At 40.5% G+C, this 17,616-nt stretch overlaps 1 protein-coding gene across 2 annotated transcripts in view; it reads left to right on the plus strand.

Annotated features, from left to right (window-relative positions):
- Nucleotides 1-17,616, plus strand: part of DNAH8 (dynein axonemal heavy chain 8) — a 322,639-nt gene that overhangs the window by 79,361 nt on the left and 225,662 nt on the right. For both annotated transcript variants that reach the window (XM_025382614.1, XM_025382615.1), the window contains 3 exons: nt 6,845-6,977; nt 9,488-9,603; nt 11,473-11,579. In XM_025382614.1, coding sequence (XP_025238399.1) covers nt 6,845-6,977; nt 9,488-9,603; nt 11,473-11,579 — 356 coding nt within the window. The remainder of the gene's footprint in view (nt 1-6,844; nt 6,978-9,487; nt 9,604-11,472; nt 11,580-17,616) is intronic.

Raw genomic sequence — 17,616 nt, forward strand, 5'->3', positions numbered from 1 at the left:
GTCCCTGTTAGCATTTTGGGTCCTTTTAAGGGAGGAGACCACCCTCGTATTGTCTTATGCCCAATTTCTGCCTCCAAAGAAAGAAGTAAAAACTAAAAGGCAGAAATGAAATCCACAGGCAGACAGCATGCACCACGCCCTGGGCCTGGTAGTTAAAGATCGACCCCTGACCTAACCAGTTACGTTATCTATAGATTCCAGACATTGTATGGAAAAGCACTGTGAAAAGCGCTGTCCTGTCCTGTTCTGTTCTGTTCTGTTCTGTTCTGATTACCGGTGCATGCAGCCCTGAGTCATGTACTCACTGCTTGCTCAGTCAACCATGACCCGCTCATGGAAAGGGACAGGAATTGCTCACTCGGGGAGCTCGGTTTTTGGAGTCGTGAGACCCTCTCACGCGGAAAGGGACAGGAATTGCTCACTCTGGGAGCTCAGTTTTTGGAGTCGTGAGCCTGTGGATGCGCCCAGCTGAATAAAGCCCTTTTCTTCCACAACTCAGTGCCTGAGGGGTTCTTGTCTGTGGCTCATCCTGCTACACTTTAACTGTGTTTAACCCATCCTCCATATTAAATTCTCTAATTCTATTTGTTACAATAGCTGGTGTGTCTTCCGTTTTCCTGATTGGAGCCTAACTCCAGCTGGAGCCAACAATTCTGTCTTGGTAGATGTACCAATGGAATAGAAAATCAAGGAAATGTTATGATCCAAGTTAAACACTGTTAAATAATTAATGAGTATTAACAATTCTGTCAACAAAATCAACTTGGGGCCAGACGTGGTGACTCAACGCCTATAATCCCAGCACTTTGGGAGGACAAGGCAGGTGGATCACTTGAGCTGAGGAGTTTGACACCAGCCTGGCCAACATGGCAAAATCCCGTCTCTACTAAAAATACAAAAATTGGCAGGGGGTGGTGGTGCACGCCTGTAATCCCAGTGAGAGGAGAGACCAGCTAGGCTTATTAAGTCGAGTAAAGGCTCAGAAAGCTGTGAAACTCACTCATTTCCTGCATCAAGCCTTACTTTAGTCCTAGATAAATAATATTGAAGATATATGTTTAAAATGTTCTTAACACCAGGATTTGTGCATGTGTTTTCTTCCCCAAGAAAGCTATAAACAGCGAAAATTTTGCTGTAAGCTTCCCTGTGTCCTCTCTCCCTTCCCCACGCTGAAACTAAAAGGAATGTTAATTGCCCCTTTGTCTATGATCAGCAGACCTTATCTATCCTTCCAATTCCGATTCCTTGTAAAAATACTTTGTAAAATCCTGTGAGATCCTGTCTCCTTTGCCATGCCACTGCAAAGTCATAAAGTAGATGAAACCTAAGTTGCAATTCCGGTTTTCCTCAAGATCTAAGACATTTAATTGTTTTTGTTTCTTGCTCTAGTAACATCTCCCTACCGCACCCGCACGTATTTCCCGCCTTAAAAAGTTTAAAAAGTGATAAAAGAATCTAACACTGGCTACCTGCTCAGGACCCCTTCCCCGCTGTGGAAGCTTTGTACTGTCACTCTGCTCAATAAAGCCTACAGCTTTTTTTCTCTTAGTCCATGTCTCCATCACTTGCCGCAGGCAGCTCCCACGCCAGTTCTTTGGCGTGGCTAAGGCAAAAACCTTTAGCGTTACACCGGCTACTTGGGAAGCTGAGGCAGGAGAATCCTTTGAACCTGGGAGGCGAAGGTTGCAGTGAGCCGAGACCGTGTCCACTTCAGCCTGGGCCACAGAACGAGACTCTGTCTAAAAAAAAAAAACAAAAAAAATCAACTCGGCTCTACAGAAACACAAGCACATTAGTAGTTGCCAGAGCTGTGGAGACGGGGAATGGGGTGACTGCTAATGGGTATAGGGATGCTTTCTGAGGTGATGAGAATATTATGGAATTAGATAGTGGTCATGATTGCACAAGTCTGTGAATATACTAAAAACCAATAAATGGCATACTTCACAAGGTTAAGTTTGTAGAATGTGGATTATATCTTAATTAAAACAAAATTTAAAAATCAATGTAACTGTCTCCTAGTCCCTGGCGTGCCTCTAAGGCACTTCTTTCGTATTCAGTCTGTTTCTGACTGAGTTGTAAGAATGGTCTTAGTCCTTAAGGACTAGCGAGTCTTCTCAAGAGGAGATGGAGTCCTTACTAGGACAGGATGCTTTACTTTGTGTGGCCTCAACTATTCATGACATCTTACAGAGGTAATATTTGCAGTGACATTATTTTGCCACTTGTTGAACATAAGAGGAAGGTGGCTGAGCCACTCAGTTGCCTGCTGACACAGGACATCTGCGCAGAGGAATGTGTACATCTAAGTTTCTTACTCTTGGCATTGATGGCAGCGTGGGTCATTGTGATTATGTGAAGTGGCCCAATTCAGCAAGGATTAATGAAGTTTGTTTTGCACATGTTCTTTGATCAGAGTTCAGACACAGGGATGGAATTGAGGCACAGGGATTGTGTATGGGATAGTATCAGTGAAGATCCCAGTAGGGTGAGATACCCCAGCAGTCCCAGTGGTGGGAAGTCGTCACCACCACTAGGGCTGAAGGGACCAGGGAAGAAAATTGTGCTTTCAGAGGCCAGTAAAAGCTGAAGCCATGTGGAAGGGCTCTACCAGAGATGCAACCTCCAAGCAAGGAGGGAATGGGAAAGAAATATCCCACTTTCTCACTCCTGTAGCTCTCCTGTCTTCTCTTAGTGCCTCCTCTTGGGTTAAACCCAACTGGAAGTCAGAGAATGAGGGAATCCCACTACGTAGGGCGTGGCAGAGAAAAGTAGAGAATGGTTGGCAGGACATGGAGTGTCTGGCAATATGGCTTTGATGGAGTGACAGGGATTATTCATAATTAAAGTCATGTAAATAATTTTCACAATCAGAGCTTTTGGCACATTGCTGACTGCCGCTGTATCCATTTTTCCTTCCTTCTGGTTCTATGGAGAAAGTTTCCACCTCTTTTCAAAACCGAGGTCCTCCAAATGGGCTGTTGATTCCATGCCCACCTGTCTTCTCGGTGACCTTCTTCCACCAGTTTTCCTTTCTCCTGTATCTTCAGCATTGTCCTCTCCACGGGGTCCTGCTCACCAGCAGTATCATATGCTCTCATGCTTTCCTTGCCAGCGGAAACCTTCCCACTTCTCCCTTCACTTCTCATTTACAACCAGACTTCTCCAAATGCTCGCACATGGTATCTTCACTTTCCCATCTCCCATTAATGTTTCTTTCCCCCATTTCTGGCTCAAATTATTTCTGGCATGAATTATTATTTTTTAGCAGCCTTATTGAGATAAAATTCACATACCATACAGTTCACCCATTTAAAGTGTACATCTCAATGCTTTTCAGTATATTCACAGAGCTGCACAACCATCACTGCAATCAATTTAGAACGCCTTATTCACCCAAAAGAAACCCGTCCTCATTAGTCTCTATTTCCTCTCAACCCTCCCAGCCCCGAGGCAACCCCAAATTTCCTTTCTGCCTCTGTAGACATGCCTATTCTGGACATTTCATACAAATGGAATCATACAATATATGTTCTTTTGTGACTAGCTTCTTTCTGTTAGTGGAGTGTTTTCAAAATTTATTCATAGTAGCCTATATATCAGAACTTAATTTCTTTTTTTCTTTTTAAAGAAACAACGAGGTCTTGCTCTGTCACCCAGGTTGGAATGCGGTAGTGTGAATATGGCTCACTGCATCCTCTAATTCCAAGGCTCAAGCAATCCCTCTGTCTCACAAAACTTCATTTCTTTTTATTGCTGAATAATATTCCATGGTATGGTTATGCCACATTGTATCTATCCATTCACCAGTTGATGGACATTTGGGTTGTTTCCACTTTTTGGCTACTGTAAAGAATGCTGCTGTGAACATAAGTGTCCAAGTTTTTTTTTTTTTGACTTAAGTTTTCATTTCTCTTGGGTATGTATACCTAGGAATGGAATTACTGCCTCCTAACTCCATGTTATACTCTTTCAAGAGCTTCCAGGCTGCTTTCCAAAGCGACTGTATCATTTTTCATTCCCACCAGCAATGTATGAGGGTTCCAGTTGCTCTATACCCTTGCCAACATTTGCTATTATTTGTCTTTTTGATGATAGCTGTCCTAGTGAGTGTGAAGTGGTATCTCAGGGTGGTTTTGGTTTTGACATATGTTTTCCTATTAGCTAGTGATGTTGAGCATCTTTCATGTGTTTATTTTTGTGTTTTTGAGACGGGGTCTCACTCTGTCCCTCAGGCTGTGGAGTGCAGTGGCGCCATCTTGGCTCACCGCAACCTCTGCCTCCTGGGTTCAAGCGATTCTCCTGCCTCAGCCTCCCAAGTAGCTGGAATTACAGGCGCGTGCCATCACGCCCAGTTAATGTTTGTATTTTTAGTAGAGACGGGGTTTCGCCATGTTGGCCAGGCTGATCTTGAACCCTTGACCTCAAATGATCTGCCTCCCAGAGTGCCTCTCGAAGTGCTGGGATTACAGACATGAGCCACTGTGCCCGGCCTCCTGTGCTTATTAACCTTTTGTATGCTTTCCTTTGGAAGCAGGTATTCGGATCATTTGCTCATTTTAAAATTGGATATTTGTCTTTTTGTTTTTGAGTTGTAATAATGTTTTATAGATACTAGTTCCTTATTAGATATATGATTTACAATTTTTTTTCTCCCATTCTTTGGGTTTTCTTTTCAATTTCTTCATGGTGTTCTTTGATGCAGAAAAGTTTCTGATTTTAATGAAGTCTAATTTATCAATTTTTTTCTTTTGTTCTGCTTTTGCTGTCAAATCTAAGATAACTTTGCCTAATCCAAGGTCATGAAGATTTATGCCTATGTTTTCCTATAAGAGTTTTTTTTAGTTTTAGTTCTGAAATTCTAGGCCTATGATTCATTTTGAGTTAATCTGTTTGTATGGTGTACGGAGAAGGTTCCATTTCCTTCTTTTGCAAGTGGATATTCAGTTGTCCCAGTACCAGTTGTTGAATCCCATTAACTTTACTATTATATGGTATTGGAAACGTATGGAAAAATTTATATGACATTCTCCCATTTGTTTTGTGGGCATATTCTTTTCAAAAGATTACTGTGTTATTTTGTCGAGGTTTCTGGATATATCATGTGGATGCCAAGATAAACATGTGTGTTCATTCTGCCAAGTTAACTAGAGTGTCTGGTTCCTGAGGGGATTTCAAAGCTGGGATGTATAAACACATATGTCCAATCTGCTGTGATCAACTGGAATTGTCTATGTGCTTAACACTCATTTTCCCTGTTAGAGTGAAGTGGCTTCCAGCCTCCATTACCATTCCAGTGTTTAGCACTGCGTTGAATAAAGTGAAAAGGACGAACTGAATGAATGATGGAGCGAGGTCAGAAGAGTTGGTGGGCATGGAGAGGATCACAGAATGTCTTTGGATAGAAGGAGGGACACCATGTCTCTTGGGACTAAAAAATGATGAGAATGCATTCAGATACAGATTACATGGTCAAGAAAGGAACACATGGGGGCAAAATATGGGGAATATGGGACTTCCCAAGGCTTTTCTGGAGAGAAGTTTGCATGGACAGACTTGGGATCCTCTGCAGATGTATTCTTGAAAGCCCAAAGTGGCTGCTCCGATTTACTTTTTTATTATTATTATTTTTTTGAGACAGGTTCTTGCTCTGTTGGCCAGGCTGGAATGCAGTGAACATAGCTCACTGCTGCCTCCTGGGCTCAAGCAATCCTCTTGCCTCAACTTCCTGAGTAGGTGGGACCACAGGCATGCACCACCATGCTTGGCAAAATTCTAAAATATTTGTTGTAGAGATGGGGTCTCACCATGTTGCCCAGGCTGGTCTCAAATTTCTGGACTCAAGCAATCCTCCCTCCTCAGCCTCCCAAAGAGCTAGGATTACAGGTATGAGCCACTGTACCCAGGCCTGATTTACTTTTACCATTTTTTTTTTAAGAGATGAGGTCTTGTGCTGTCACCCAGGCTGGAGTTCAGTGGCACAATCATGGCTCCTGCAGCCTTGAACTCCTGGGCATGAGCAATCCTCTTGCTTCAGCCTCCTGAGTAACTGGGATTACAGGCACGTGACACTGCATCCAACTACTTTTCTTTGTCCTAAAATGAGTGTATTTTGTGGGCATGTCAAAAGACTTATTGAACTTTATAAACCAGTTTTCATTTCTGAAGTTGACTAGTTCTCAACTTCTTCCTAAAGCATTTGCTAGTAGAAGAGTTTAGAAAGACCAAGTGCAGGCATTTTGAATCAGACAAAACTGATTTCAAATAGTTTTTCCAACTACTGTGTGACCTAGGAAAATTTCTTATACTTTCTGAGCCTCAGTTGTCTCTGCTGTGAAGTGGGGAACATAATATTACTCATCCCAAGATCAGTGTTTAACTAAATGAATTAATATGTGTGAAGCTCTTAAATTGATGCCTGTTACACAACACCATGCTCAATTAAAAACTTCATCTAATTTATCTCTCCAAACCAATACTCTGGATTGTCTTCTTTTGAAACCACATCTCATTTTCAACTTCTGACATCATCTTCTCTCCACCCCTTCAACCTTCTTTCTTTTCACCTTGATATGAATATCAAGGTAGATTTCTATGCGTGATTGAGTCAGGGATAGGTCAAAGATGGACTTTTTCATCTTTCTGCTATTCTTTGGGCCTTAGCAGCTATGCTTTTAACCACTGACAATTTTGAATTTGAAACATCATGCCATTTTCAGCTATCTCTAGCTTTTTTTTTCCAAGTGAAGTTAATTATAATTTTATAAATTAAAGTCATAGGACTAATTTTCACAGTGTTACTTTTAAGTATCTGGAAAATAATAGTCATTTCTCTATTTAACAGACATACACGAAAGAATGGGCTGACATTCTAAACCACAAAAGTAAGCATGTGGAAGAAGCTGTCAGAGAACTTATATCAATATTTGAGCAGATTTATGAAGTGAAATACACTGGGAAACTAGCAAAGCAGTCAGGTAACTTTTCTCGTTACTATGTTTGAATTACAAGATCTACAGATTCGTTCTTATGTAAGCACCTTCTGCTTAGCAGATACTGAGTTCCAGACCCTCCCTTCCCCAGAAGCAAAGAAGGTGTTCAGCATAAATCACATTGTTTGTACCAACAGTTTAAGCGCAGAGAGTTCTTTTTGTTAGTTAAGCAATGGTGGGAACCCCCATCCCTGTCAAATCCAAGTTCCCAACCCAGGTCCATCATTGCAAGCTGGCCTTCCTATGGATAGCAGTCTCAGGCCTGCTATGCTAACTCTATTTTTTTTTTCTAGTACAGCATTCTAATCAAGTCACTTTGACTATTTGATTTATTTTGCTTTTTTTTTTTTTTTTTTTTTGAGAAAAGTGAACCAGGAGAAGGTAAATTCTATAATTTTATTGAATCTGGAGAACTTAATCTGGGTGAGACCATGTTTTAAGACATTTTTTCTTTTCCTAGATCCTTCTCTGTAGAGTAAGCTATGAATTCCTACTTAGAACTGTCTTTGGGGTTTGGCTACAGATAAATGGTACCCAGCTGACGAGTGCATTCCCAAGGAAGAAAACACGATAAGGAAGCATGTATTCTCCGTCATCCATTTCCCCTCCCGTGATTAAAGGATGCCCTAAAAGGCTCCGTGTCGTAACTCTAACTTTTGATTCTGCCCACGCCCTCATAACCTTCACTCAGTTTGCTTGACTGGGACTAAGAGAAACTTCCTTACTTCATCACATCTGTTCAGGCAAATTTGTATGACAAGGTGCCTGCAGTATTCAAAGTTGATGAAATAATTTTTACCTTATTGATTTTCCTGTTCTCTCAATAGGTTCTAACAGTTTCAGTTTTATTAATAAGCCTGAGAGAGAAGCTGTGAATTTGGATCCTCTTTATCAGGGGCAGGGAATTTTAAGAAAAGGTTCCTTAGTAGGGGAGTGTTTTGCTTCCTAGATTATGGTTTAAGAACATGAGACTTTTAGCTTTGCTCAGATTATTGTCCTGTCCTAGATATCTCAAATCTTTGGATAAATTGGAAGACAAAGACATATTTCATCTTAAAGTTTTGTTTTCAAGCTCTAAATAAGAACTGACTTGGCCGGGCGCGGTGGCTCAAGCCTGTAATCCCAGCACTTTGGGAGGCCGAGGCGGGTGGATCACGAGGTCAGGAGATCGAGACCATCCTGGCTAACATGGTGAAACCCCGTCTCTACTAAAAATACAAAAAACTAGCCGGGCGTGGTGGCGGGCGCCTGTAGTCCCAGCTACTCGGAGGCTGAGGCGGGAGAATGGCGTGAACCCGGGAGGTGGAACTTGCAGTGAGCCGAGATCGCGCCACTGCACTGCAGCCTGGGCGACAGAGCGAGACTCCGTCTCAAAAAAAAAAAAAAAAGAACTGACTAGGTAAAACTTTGTAGTTGGAGATTTTACTTAGTATTGTAAGGGGATGTGCCTGTCAGTCACGAACCCTGTTTGCTACACACCTGCTCTTCTCCCCAACTGCTGCTCAGGGAAGCAGTGTGAGGCTGGCTTTGAGCAAGGCTAGCCACTGACTGCACGAGGAGTAGGTCACTGACACAGTGTGCCACCCAGACTCTCGAAGGAGACCGGAGAGATGGCTCTGCCGTACAGGAATGAAGTTAATTAGCTAATTACCAACATATTTGAAGTAGGGAATCTGTGGGAAGTTGGCTTTTTGGAGTGAGAGGAGAACATTCCAGTCAAGCAGAGATCCCATGACAGTGAAATAGCAAGGAGAGAGGAAGAGAGAAAGAGAGAAAGAGAGAGAGAGAGAGAGAGAAACTGTGAACTGTACCTGGAACAGTGGTTCTTAATGGGACTAGAAGGGATTTTGCCTCTGAGGGAATATTTGGCAAGGTCTGGAGACATTTTGGTTGTCACACAGTGTGTGTGTGTGTGTGTGTGTGTGTGTGTGTGTGTGTGTGTAGCGAGGGGGTTGCTACTGGCTTCTGGTGGATAAGGGCCAGGGATGCTGTTAAAAACGCTACAGGACGGCCCCCAGCAACAAAGAATTGTCGCACCCAAGATGTCAGTAGTGCTGAGGATGAGAAAGCCTGAGCCTGGAATGAGTATGCACATCACACCTTTCCTCTTACAGTTTTTCCACTTCGTTTAATTAGTTTTCATCACAAGCGTCAAAAACACAAAAATATCATTTCATTCAAGTTAGAAAACTCAAAAGGTAAACAGATAATTTAGAAGGATAATAGGTAAAACTCTCTTAAAACTTTTCTGAATTCTAGATTGTATATTTACAGAGTGTATTTCTTAGTAGAATGACAATTCTTTTGAGGTGGATAATTTAAATTGAATTCAAGGATGACTCCTACAGGAACAAATGCAAAAAACATTTTTTAAAAAACAGTTTTTAAAGTAAGAGCTTTTTAAAAAGGGGCTTCCTAAGAGAGTTTGGCCGTGTAGAATACACGTAATGCTAAAAAGTCAAATGTTATATTTTTGTTTTGTCTTTTGTCTACAGAACAGCGGAAACACGTTGTTTTTGGAAGTGAAACAGAAGAGGGTGAAAACAATGACTATGAAGCTAATGTTGTGAATGAGGTTGATACTAATGATAAAGAAGATGAATTTAAAAAGGTATTTATTGTGGAACAACTTCATACAATTCACAGAATTATGGTTTATAGGATTATAGATAAACACCATATGGTGCTTCTTCCAGGCAGTTCTGCAACCAATCTGTATCTAATGTATAACAAAATCCATAAAGTATAATTTTCAATTTTATATTGTAGGCTCAGGCAATCCTTTAAGTTTTCCCCAATATCACAGCTTTTGATGTGATTCTGTCAATCACAGTTTAGTAGTCACCTCCCCTCATTGTGATTGACCATGCTTTCTTATATAGTAAATGTGCCTTCAGGGATTGGAGCAGCAATCAGTTTGACTCAGAATGGAGAACTTTGTTCTCAGTTATTGTGTTTAATGGTTAACTGTATTGCAAGTCCAGATTGTGGTTCACTTGGGGCTCAGGGATCTGCATTTTAAACTGGCACTGTGGCTGACCACTCTGGACTCTCCCCCAGGAGAAGCCCTAGATAGGCAGATTTTCACGTTGTGTTGAAATGTGTTGAGAATGAAGGTTCAGAAGGGGGCCTGGGGTTTCTTTTTCCTTCTTAGCCCTCACGGTTCTGGTCATGCATGAACTTTGAATGTCACTGTCACATTTGCACTCATTCCTGCTTTCTCCTCCCCGGGTCAGTTTTCTTTTAATCCTTCATACCCACCTTCTTTTCATTCTTTGTCTATTTTACCCACTTTGACACAATCTGATACAGTTTTAGAACTAAACAGCACACCTTTATTCCATTTTCACCTTCTTGCTCAAGGATTATATTGCCAGATAATTGGGAAACACTTTGCTGCAGCATCTAGACTTCTGCAGTTTAGGCTTCTTCTCAGTACCACTCACCAGGCAGCTGTTAGCAACCAGCAGGTGTCAGCTGGAGCAGTCCTCTCTCAGAAGTGCTTGTCTTCCAGTTGCATTACCTTTTGACACTGGCTGAAGTCCTCAGAGCATGATTGAGTACCCTCAGAACCTCTCCAATTGGGGGATCACTGGGGCTGCATTAGTGGTCACCTCCTAAATAGCCTCTGCCTCTCAAATTCATCTCCCACATTGCTGCCAGAATGGTCTCACGTAAAAATCTGATTATGTCACACCTGTGCTTTAGCCTGAGCATTCACCAGCCCTGACTGTACCCCATTGCCACATGGAAAAGCTTGATATTCCTCTTTGTTCATGCCTTATTACTCTCTCTTCTGCCACACCAACCCAGTCTCAGAGGGGCTGGGTTCTAGAGCAGTGAAGAACAGTATGGCCAGAGCCTTGCCCCGATGTGTGACTCATTGTGTAAGCAAGACATGGGCCCACATCTCTGCCTACCAGGCTCCAAACCTGTCCTGTGCTCTGATCAATAAACTTGGCTATTTCTCCCAAGGGAAGGAAGGGTGTGGAGAGAGTGTCAAACCATGGTCCCAGAGGGTGGAATTTTCATCTCATATATTTGAGTACTGCACGTTTTAAAATACATTTATCCACCAAGCTGAGCTTCTTCAGGTTGGAGACTAGTTATCTTCTTGTGCCCACGCCCTTAATCATTGAGAAATGTACCACATTTAAAGTGCTTCAGTTTTGTCAGGTGAAAATTGAGTATTGAGCCAGCCAGGATTGCTCTGAGCATACTGTGTGAATTTTGGTTTTTGAATAAGTTCCTTTGGTTTGCTAGGGTGTTTATGCAAACACATTTTTCATGTATTCCTATTTGTCTAAAATAACCAGACAAATAATTTAGGATTGAATTTATTTCTACGCTGTCATGGAAATTGTACAGTTTATTATTTGTTGCCTTTCACATGCCACATCGTATATTGTATCATTGTTTTGGGGATGCTTGAGGTTTTTTTGGAGGAGAGATACTAAATTTAATTGATTTCTTATTACAGGAGTGTAAAGAGGTCTTTGCTTTTTTCTCTCATCAATTACTAGACAGTCTTCAAAAAGCTACACGGTTATCTCTGGACACAATGAAAAGAAGAATATTTGTTGCAAGGTAAGTTGAAAATATGCTAATTATATCTGGTAATCATACTTATATTGTAATGTGAATAGCACCTCTAATAAATTTATTAATTTAAAAAACTATAAAATTTAAAATATAGCATTCATTAAAAGACTGTGTGAAAGTATTTGTGTAATACTGCAAGAACTGTGGTCAAAGGAACATCCATGTTCCCCACACCCTGCCTGAGATAAAAAAGGCTACCAGTCCTCTCATGGGTCCTCTCCCTTCTCACCCAAAAGTAACTACTATCCTGAACTTGGTGTTTATCATTGTCTTGGTTTTCTTCACAGTTTACTGTGTTTTTGTATCCCCAGTCCACGTATCATTTAATTTTGCCTGTATTTGAACTGCACTTGGTATACTGTTTTTGAGATTCATCCATGGGGCATAGTTTTTCACGCTTCTGTGTAGTTGGAGTATACATAGTCTGTTTATCCATTCTACTGGTGATGGTGGTTTGGGTTGCTTCAGTTTGTGGCTATCATGAATAAAGCCTCTGTGAGCATCTTGTAACCATCTCCTGCTGCACCTGCTAAGAGTGGGTTTGGTGGGTCCTAGGTTATGTGGATGCCTCATTTTACCAGGCAGCACCTAGTGAGAGTGCCCGTGGCCCCTCATCCCTGCAGACAGTATTATTCAATTAAAAAATTCTTGCCAACCTACAGGGTGTGAAATGGCATCTCATCAGGATTTTAGTTTACATTTTCCTGGTTACTGATGAGATTAAATATACTCTTGTGTTTATGGGCCATTTGTTGTTTCTCTTCCTTAAAATTTGTGTTCCTAGTTCAACCACGGTGGAAGACAGGGTGGTGATTCCTCAAGGATCTAGAACCAGAAATGCCATTTGACCCAGCAATCCCATTACTGGGTATATACCCAAATAATTACAGATCATTCTCCGATAAAGACATACACACACGTATGTTTACTGCAGCACTGTTCACAATAGCAAAGGCTTAGAACCAATCCAAATGCCCATCAATGATAGACCGGATAAAGAAAATGTGGCACAAATATACCATGAAATACCATGCAGCCATAAAGAAGGATGAGTTCATGTCCTTTGCAGGGACATAGATGAAGCTGGAAACCATCACTCTCAGCAAACTAACACAAGAACAGAAAACCAAACACCCCGTGTTCTCACTCATAAGTGGGAGTTGAACAGTGAGAACACATGGACACAGGGAGGGGAACATCACACACCAGGGCCTCTCGGGGAGTGTGGGGCTAGGGGAGGGATAGCATTAGAAGAAATACCTAATGTATATGACGGGTTGATGGGTGCAGCAAACCACCATAGCATGTGTATACTTATGTAACAAACCTGCACGTTCTGCACATGTACCCCAGAACTTAAAGTGTAATTAAAAATAAATAATTGTGTTCCTTTTTTGGTCTGTTTTTCTATTGAATTGGATTAATTCATAAGTATTCTTAGTATATTACATTATTGATGATAATATAACAAATGTCTTTTGTCAGTTTTGCCTTATCTTTTCATTTTCTTTATTAATTTTCATTTTCCATTGCCGAGTTTTAAAAATATTCAAATTTATCAGTTTTAGTGATTTGTGGTCTTTTTAAAGAAACCAACTCTTCCCTACTTCATAATGTCTTCCAAAACTTTTGTAGTTTTAACTTTTATATTTAGGGTTTTAATTTACATGGTATTGATTTTTGTGCTTAGTGTGAGGTAACAAATAAATATAATTTTTTCCATGTGGTTAATTAGTTGACCAAGCAAAAGTTGTTAAAAAATCAGCTTAGTTGTGAGGTCAGGTGGGGGAGTTATTTAAGTTGCATTGAATCTATAGATCAATTTGGAGAGAATTAGCATCCTTATAAATATTGAGTCTTCTATTCAGAATTACGTATTACCTCTGCATTGATATGTCTTCTTTAATATCTCTCTGTGACGTTTTATAAATCTCTGTGTAAAAGTCCTACACATTTTTGTTAGATTTATTCCTTGCCTATTCATTGCTGATTTTTAATTTAATTGTACTGTTCAATTCTCCCAGTATGATTGTGGATTTATTAAATTTTCCTTTTGTTTTGGTCAGTTCTTGTTTTATGTATTTTATGGCTGTGTTGTTAGGTGCATACAAGGTAATAGTAGTTAAACCTGCTTAAGAGCACTGTTCCTTTTATTTTTATTTGGCAAATCCCTTTATTTATATTAATCCTGATTCCTCACAATTCTCTTTAGTTTGTCATTTACCAACTTTTTCTGTGTAACTGTTTCGGTCTCTTTACTTAAGCCTTTCTCTGTACTTTTTAGTTTTACCTCTTAAAAGCATTGTATACCTGATAATTTTCCTTCAATCTCATTATCTCTGTCTTAGTGAGTTTAATTTGTTTGCATTTATTGTGATTTTTGATATAGTTGCACTTAATTTATGACATTTTATTTTGTGTTTTCTTCTCACTATTCTTTTTCTTTGATTCATTTTATTACTATTGTTGTCTTTGGGGTGGATAATTTTCACCATTTATTCTCTTTTCTGTACTTCAGTTCTTTAAGTGATTACCCTTAACTTTAGAATGCACATATTTTGCTCCAACTAAAAAAAGTACTAGCCAGGTTCACTGGCTGACGCCCGTAATCCCAGCACTTTGGGAGTCTGAGGCAGGCGAATCACTTGAGGTCAGGAGTTCGAGACCAGCCTGACCAACATGGTGAAACCCCGTCTCTACTAAAAATACAAAAATTAGCCAGGCCTGGTGGTGCACGCCTGTAATCCCAGCTACTAGGGAGGCTGAGGCAGGAGAATCGCTTGAACCTGGGAGGTGGAGGTTGCAGTGAGTTAAGACTGCGCCATTGCACTCCAGCCTGGGAGACAGAGTGAGACTCCATCTCAAAACAAACAAACAACAACAACAACAACAACGAAGTACCGTCCTTAGTTTTGCAGTTTTCTAGTCTTATTTCTGACTACAAGGGCTTGACAAGCTTTACTGACTGAACTGTACACATTTTATTGCTGTTTGATGTTTTAGTTTTACCTTTGTGTGAACACTCAAAAATAATATATTAAAATAATTTATTTACTGGCATACTTTATTAAAATCTGCAGGTTCTCATGTACTTTTTTGTATCCTATTGGCCCTTTAGTGAGGATCTGTGAGAAGCAGACTCTCTTATCCTTCTTTGTAAGTCTGAAAATGTTTCGCCCTCATACTTTCATAACATTTTGGCTGGATATAAAATTTTTCTTTGTCTTTTAGCACTTGGAAAGTATTTCTTCATTTTTTTCTGAGTTGTGTTGCTGCTGATGAGAAGTCTGCATGAGTCTAACTGAATATTCTCTTTTAATCCTTAATGTTTCTGCAGTTTTCTTACCCTGTGTGGATTTGTCTTTGTCTAATCCTGCTTTGTTCTCAGAACACACTTCCTATTTGAGGGTTTATAGCTTTCCTTAATGCTGGAAAAAACCTCAGCAATTTCCCCTTTAGTTATTACTTCCAGGATATTCTTTCATTGTCTTCTTCTGGAACTCCTATTAATTGAATGTTGAATAGAATGACCACATAATTTATTGTTTCAACTATGGAACTTTTGTGAGTGAAGGGGCACTGTCCAGATGAGGTCCCAGGACACAGTGAATCTGGAACTGTCCTGGGCACACTGGATGTGTGGACATTTCATATGTTGGGGCTTCTCTTTCTCTTCTCCTTGTCTCCTAATGACTCTGTCATCTATGTTATCTTTTTGTCTTTCTGAACTACACTATGGGCAAGTACCTCTGTATCTATTCTAAAGATTTTGTCACCTGTGACATCTTAAATATTTCAAGAAAAAATACTTTTTCCTTATCCTCCAGATATGATATTATTTCTGTCTTTTTAGTTTAGCAATGTTTTTTAAAATTTTTTTGAAAGAGTCTTCATATATCGCTGAACATTTTCCCTTACTTTAGAGCTTGTTATCTGGGCATTACTTTTATCTGGAGTGAGTTTCTGTTTCAATTTTGGATTTTGTTAGCTCTCTTTCTTATCCTTAGACATATTCACGCATACTTGGCTTTTAATGTGCAGGCTCTCTTTGCGAGAGCTTTGTTTTCATGTTTCTTTCTCCTTCCCTCCCTCCCTGTCTACGAGTTTCACTTTTGCCTCTAAATGACACTCGGAACCCTGAGTACAGAACCAGGTTTTATTTCTTCACAGTTACTGGCCCCTGGAGAGATATTGGGGGTATGGCAGGTTCGGCCAGGGAGCACACGGGAGGCCTGACTTAGCTACTTATCAAGGAATCTGTGGATGTGCTTCTTTTGCCCCAGGTCTGCATCCGCTGGAAAAGCCGTAGCTGCGGGCAGTAGGTTGACAGACCTTGTCTTGCAGCAGCATCTGCAAGACAGGTGGGAGAGCATTATTTTAGTTTTTGGCCTTAAGTAGTGAGGCTGGCCGAGGCCCTGTCCCTCATTGAGTCCTGTCCATCCTCTATATTTCACCAGAGCCAACCTCCCGACGGTCACTGCCTCTTTCCGGCCCGGAAACCACACTAGGCTGTCCTTGTGTTTCTCTCCATTTCTGCTTCATGGAGATGCTTACCTTGTATTTGAGCATTCTTGTGTCCTTTATCTCCCATCTATGATTGTGATGGGTTTGGCAAAAAGAAGCTTTTTTGAAGGATGCACTCACTAGGCCACATTGATTTACAAGTTCTGTGGCAATTCAGCAATTTTTGAGGAAGCATACATGAGGATAGTACTAAAAAATCCTTACTTGTCTAAAATGTCTTTCTCTCATCCCCACACACGAATGCTAGCTTCGTCTTCTGGGATCAGAATCCCTTTCTCTCATACTCTACAGAGGCTGCTCCATTGGCTTCTTTGGTTTCCATTTTTAGAGGAGAGTTCTGCTGCTAATCCGATTTTCCCTTCCAAGTAACAACTTGTATTTGTTTTGATCCTTACAGGATTTCTCTTTTATTCTTGACATTCACAAATTGTATGTTTAGATGCAGGTGGGTTTTTTTCCCCCATTAATCCTGTCAGGCACATAGAGAATCTCTTCAAAATGAAAAAACAAGCCTATTCTTAAGGTTAAAGGAGTGCTTTGCTTTAATTTCCCGTATCTACACAGTATTCACGTGCTGCGTCTAGGTAGTAAGCATCTCTGAGCGGAGTGACCCTCTGGAATTTACTGAACCTCTCCCTACCTTGGTTTCCTTATCTACAATATGAAAATAATAATAATCATAAGATCTGCCTCACAGAATTAATGTGAACATAAACTGGTAATTTATGGAAACTGACTGGCATACATTAAGCATTCAAGAAATGTTACCTATTCTTACCTTTTCTCTAAGTATTTTCTCTCTCTTTGTATTTTGCATCTGAAATTTTGGAGAATACCTTCAGCTGATTCTCTAATTTGCTGTATAAGGTACCAAATGATCTAGTGCGGGGTTCACTGCCTCTATTATTCAGCTGTTCCTTTATACTTTATGAAAACTCTTTCTTATTCTCAAATTACACACTTTGAATCAATGCCCACACGAATTTTATTGCAACATCTTGAATTCCACTGGGAGACTGTGAATTGAGGGGTTTTGTTTGCTTGCTTGCTTTTTGTTCAGTCCTTTCCAATAATAGGTTTATGTGGGAACCCTTGGCCCTGAGTGCTAAAAGTTGGGTCTTCACTTTGGAATTGTGGCCTCTATGTTTCTTGTGATCTCCTCCCACCCCCATCTGCTTATATTTAGAAATGGAGATGTAAGTTTTCAGTAATGACAGTATTTCTTGCACTCCCAGAGAAAAAGACAATGGACAGTTTGCATTTATTATAATTTTGTCTGGGATGGGGTGGAGGTTGAGACAGAGGGAGCTGTGCTAGCCAGAGTAATTTGCAGCTCTGCGGGTGTCCTTCATAACTGGACTCAGGCATCTGTGCTGCTGTCTGTGCATGAGAGATATTGTTTAACAAAGCAGTTTTTGGAAATCATGGACCAGGCACGTCCTGTTTAATCTCGTAAAAATATAGACAAAGAAGCATATAAAGGTATATGCTGGTGATC

This window comes from Theropithecus gelada, chromosome 4, assembly GCF_003255815.1.
Source record: "Theropithecus gelada isolate Dixy chromosome 4, Tgel_1.0, whole genome shotgun sequence".
NCBI classification, from domain to species: Eukaryota; Metazoa; Chordata; class Mammalia; order Primates; family Cercopithecidae; genus Theropithecus; species Theropithecus gelada.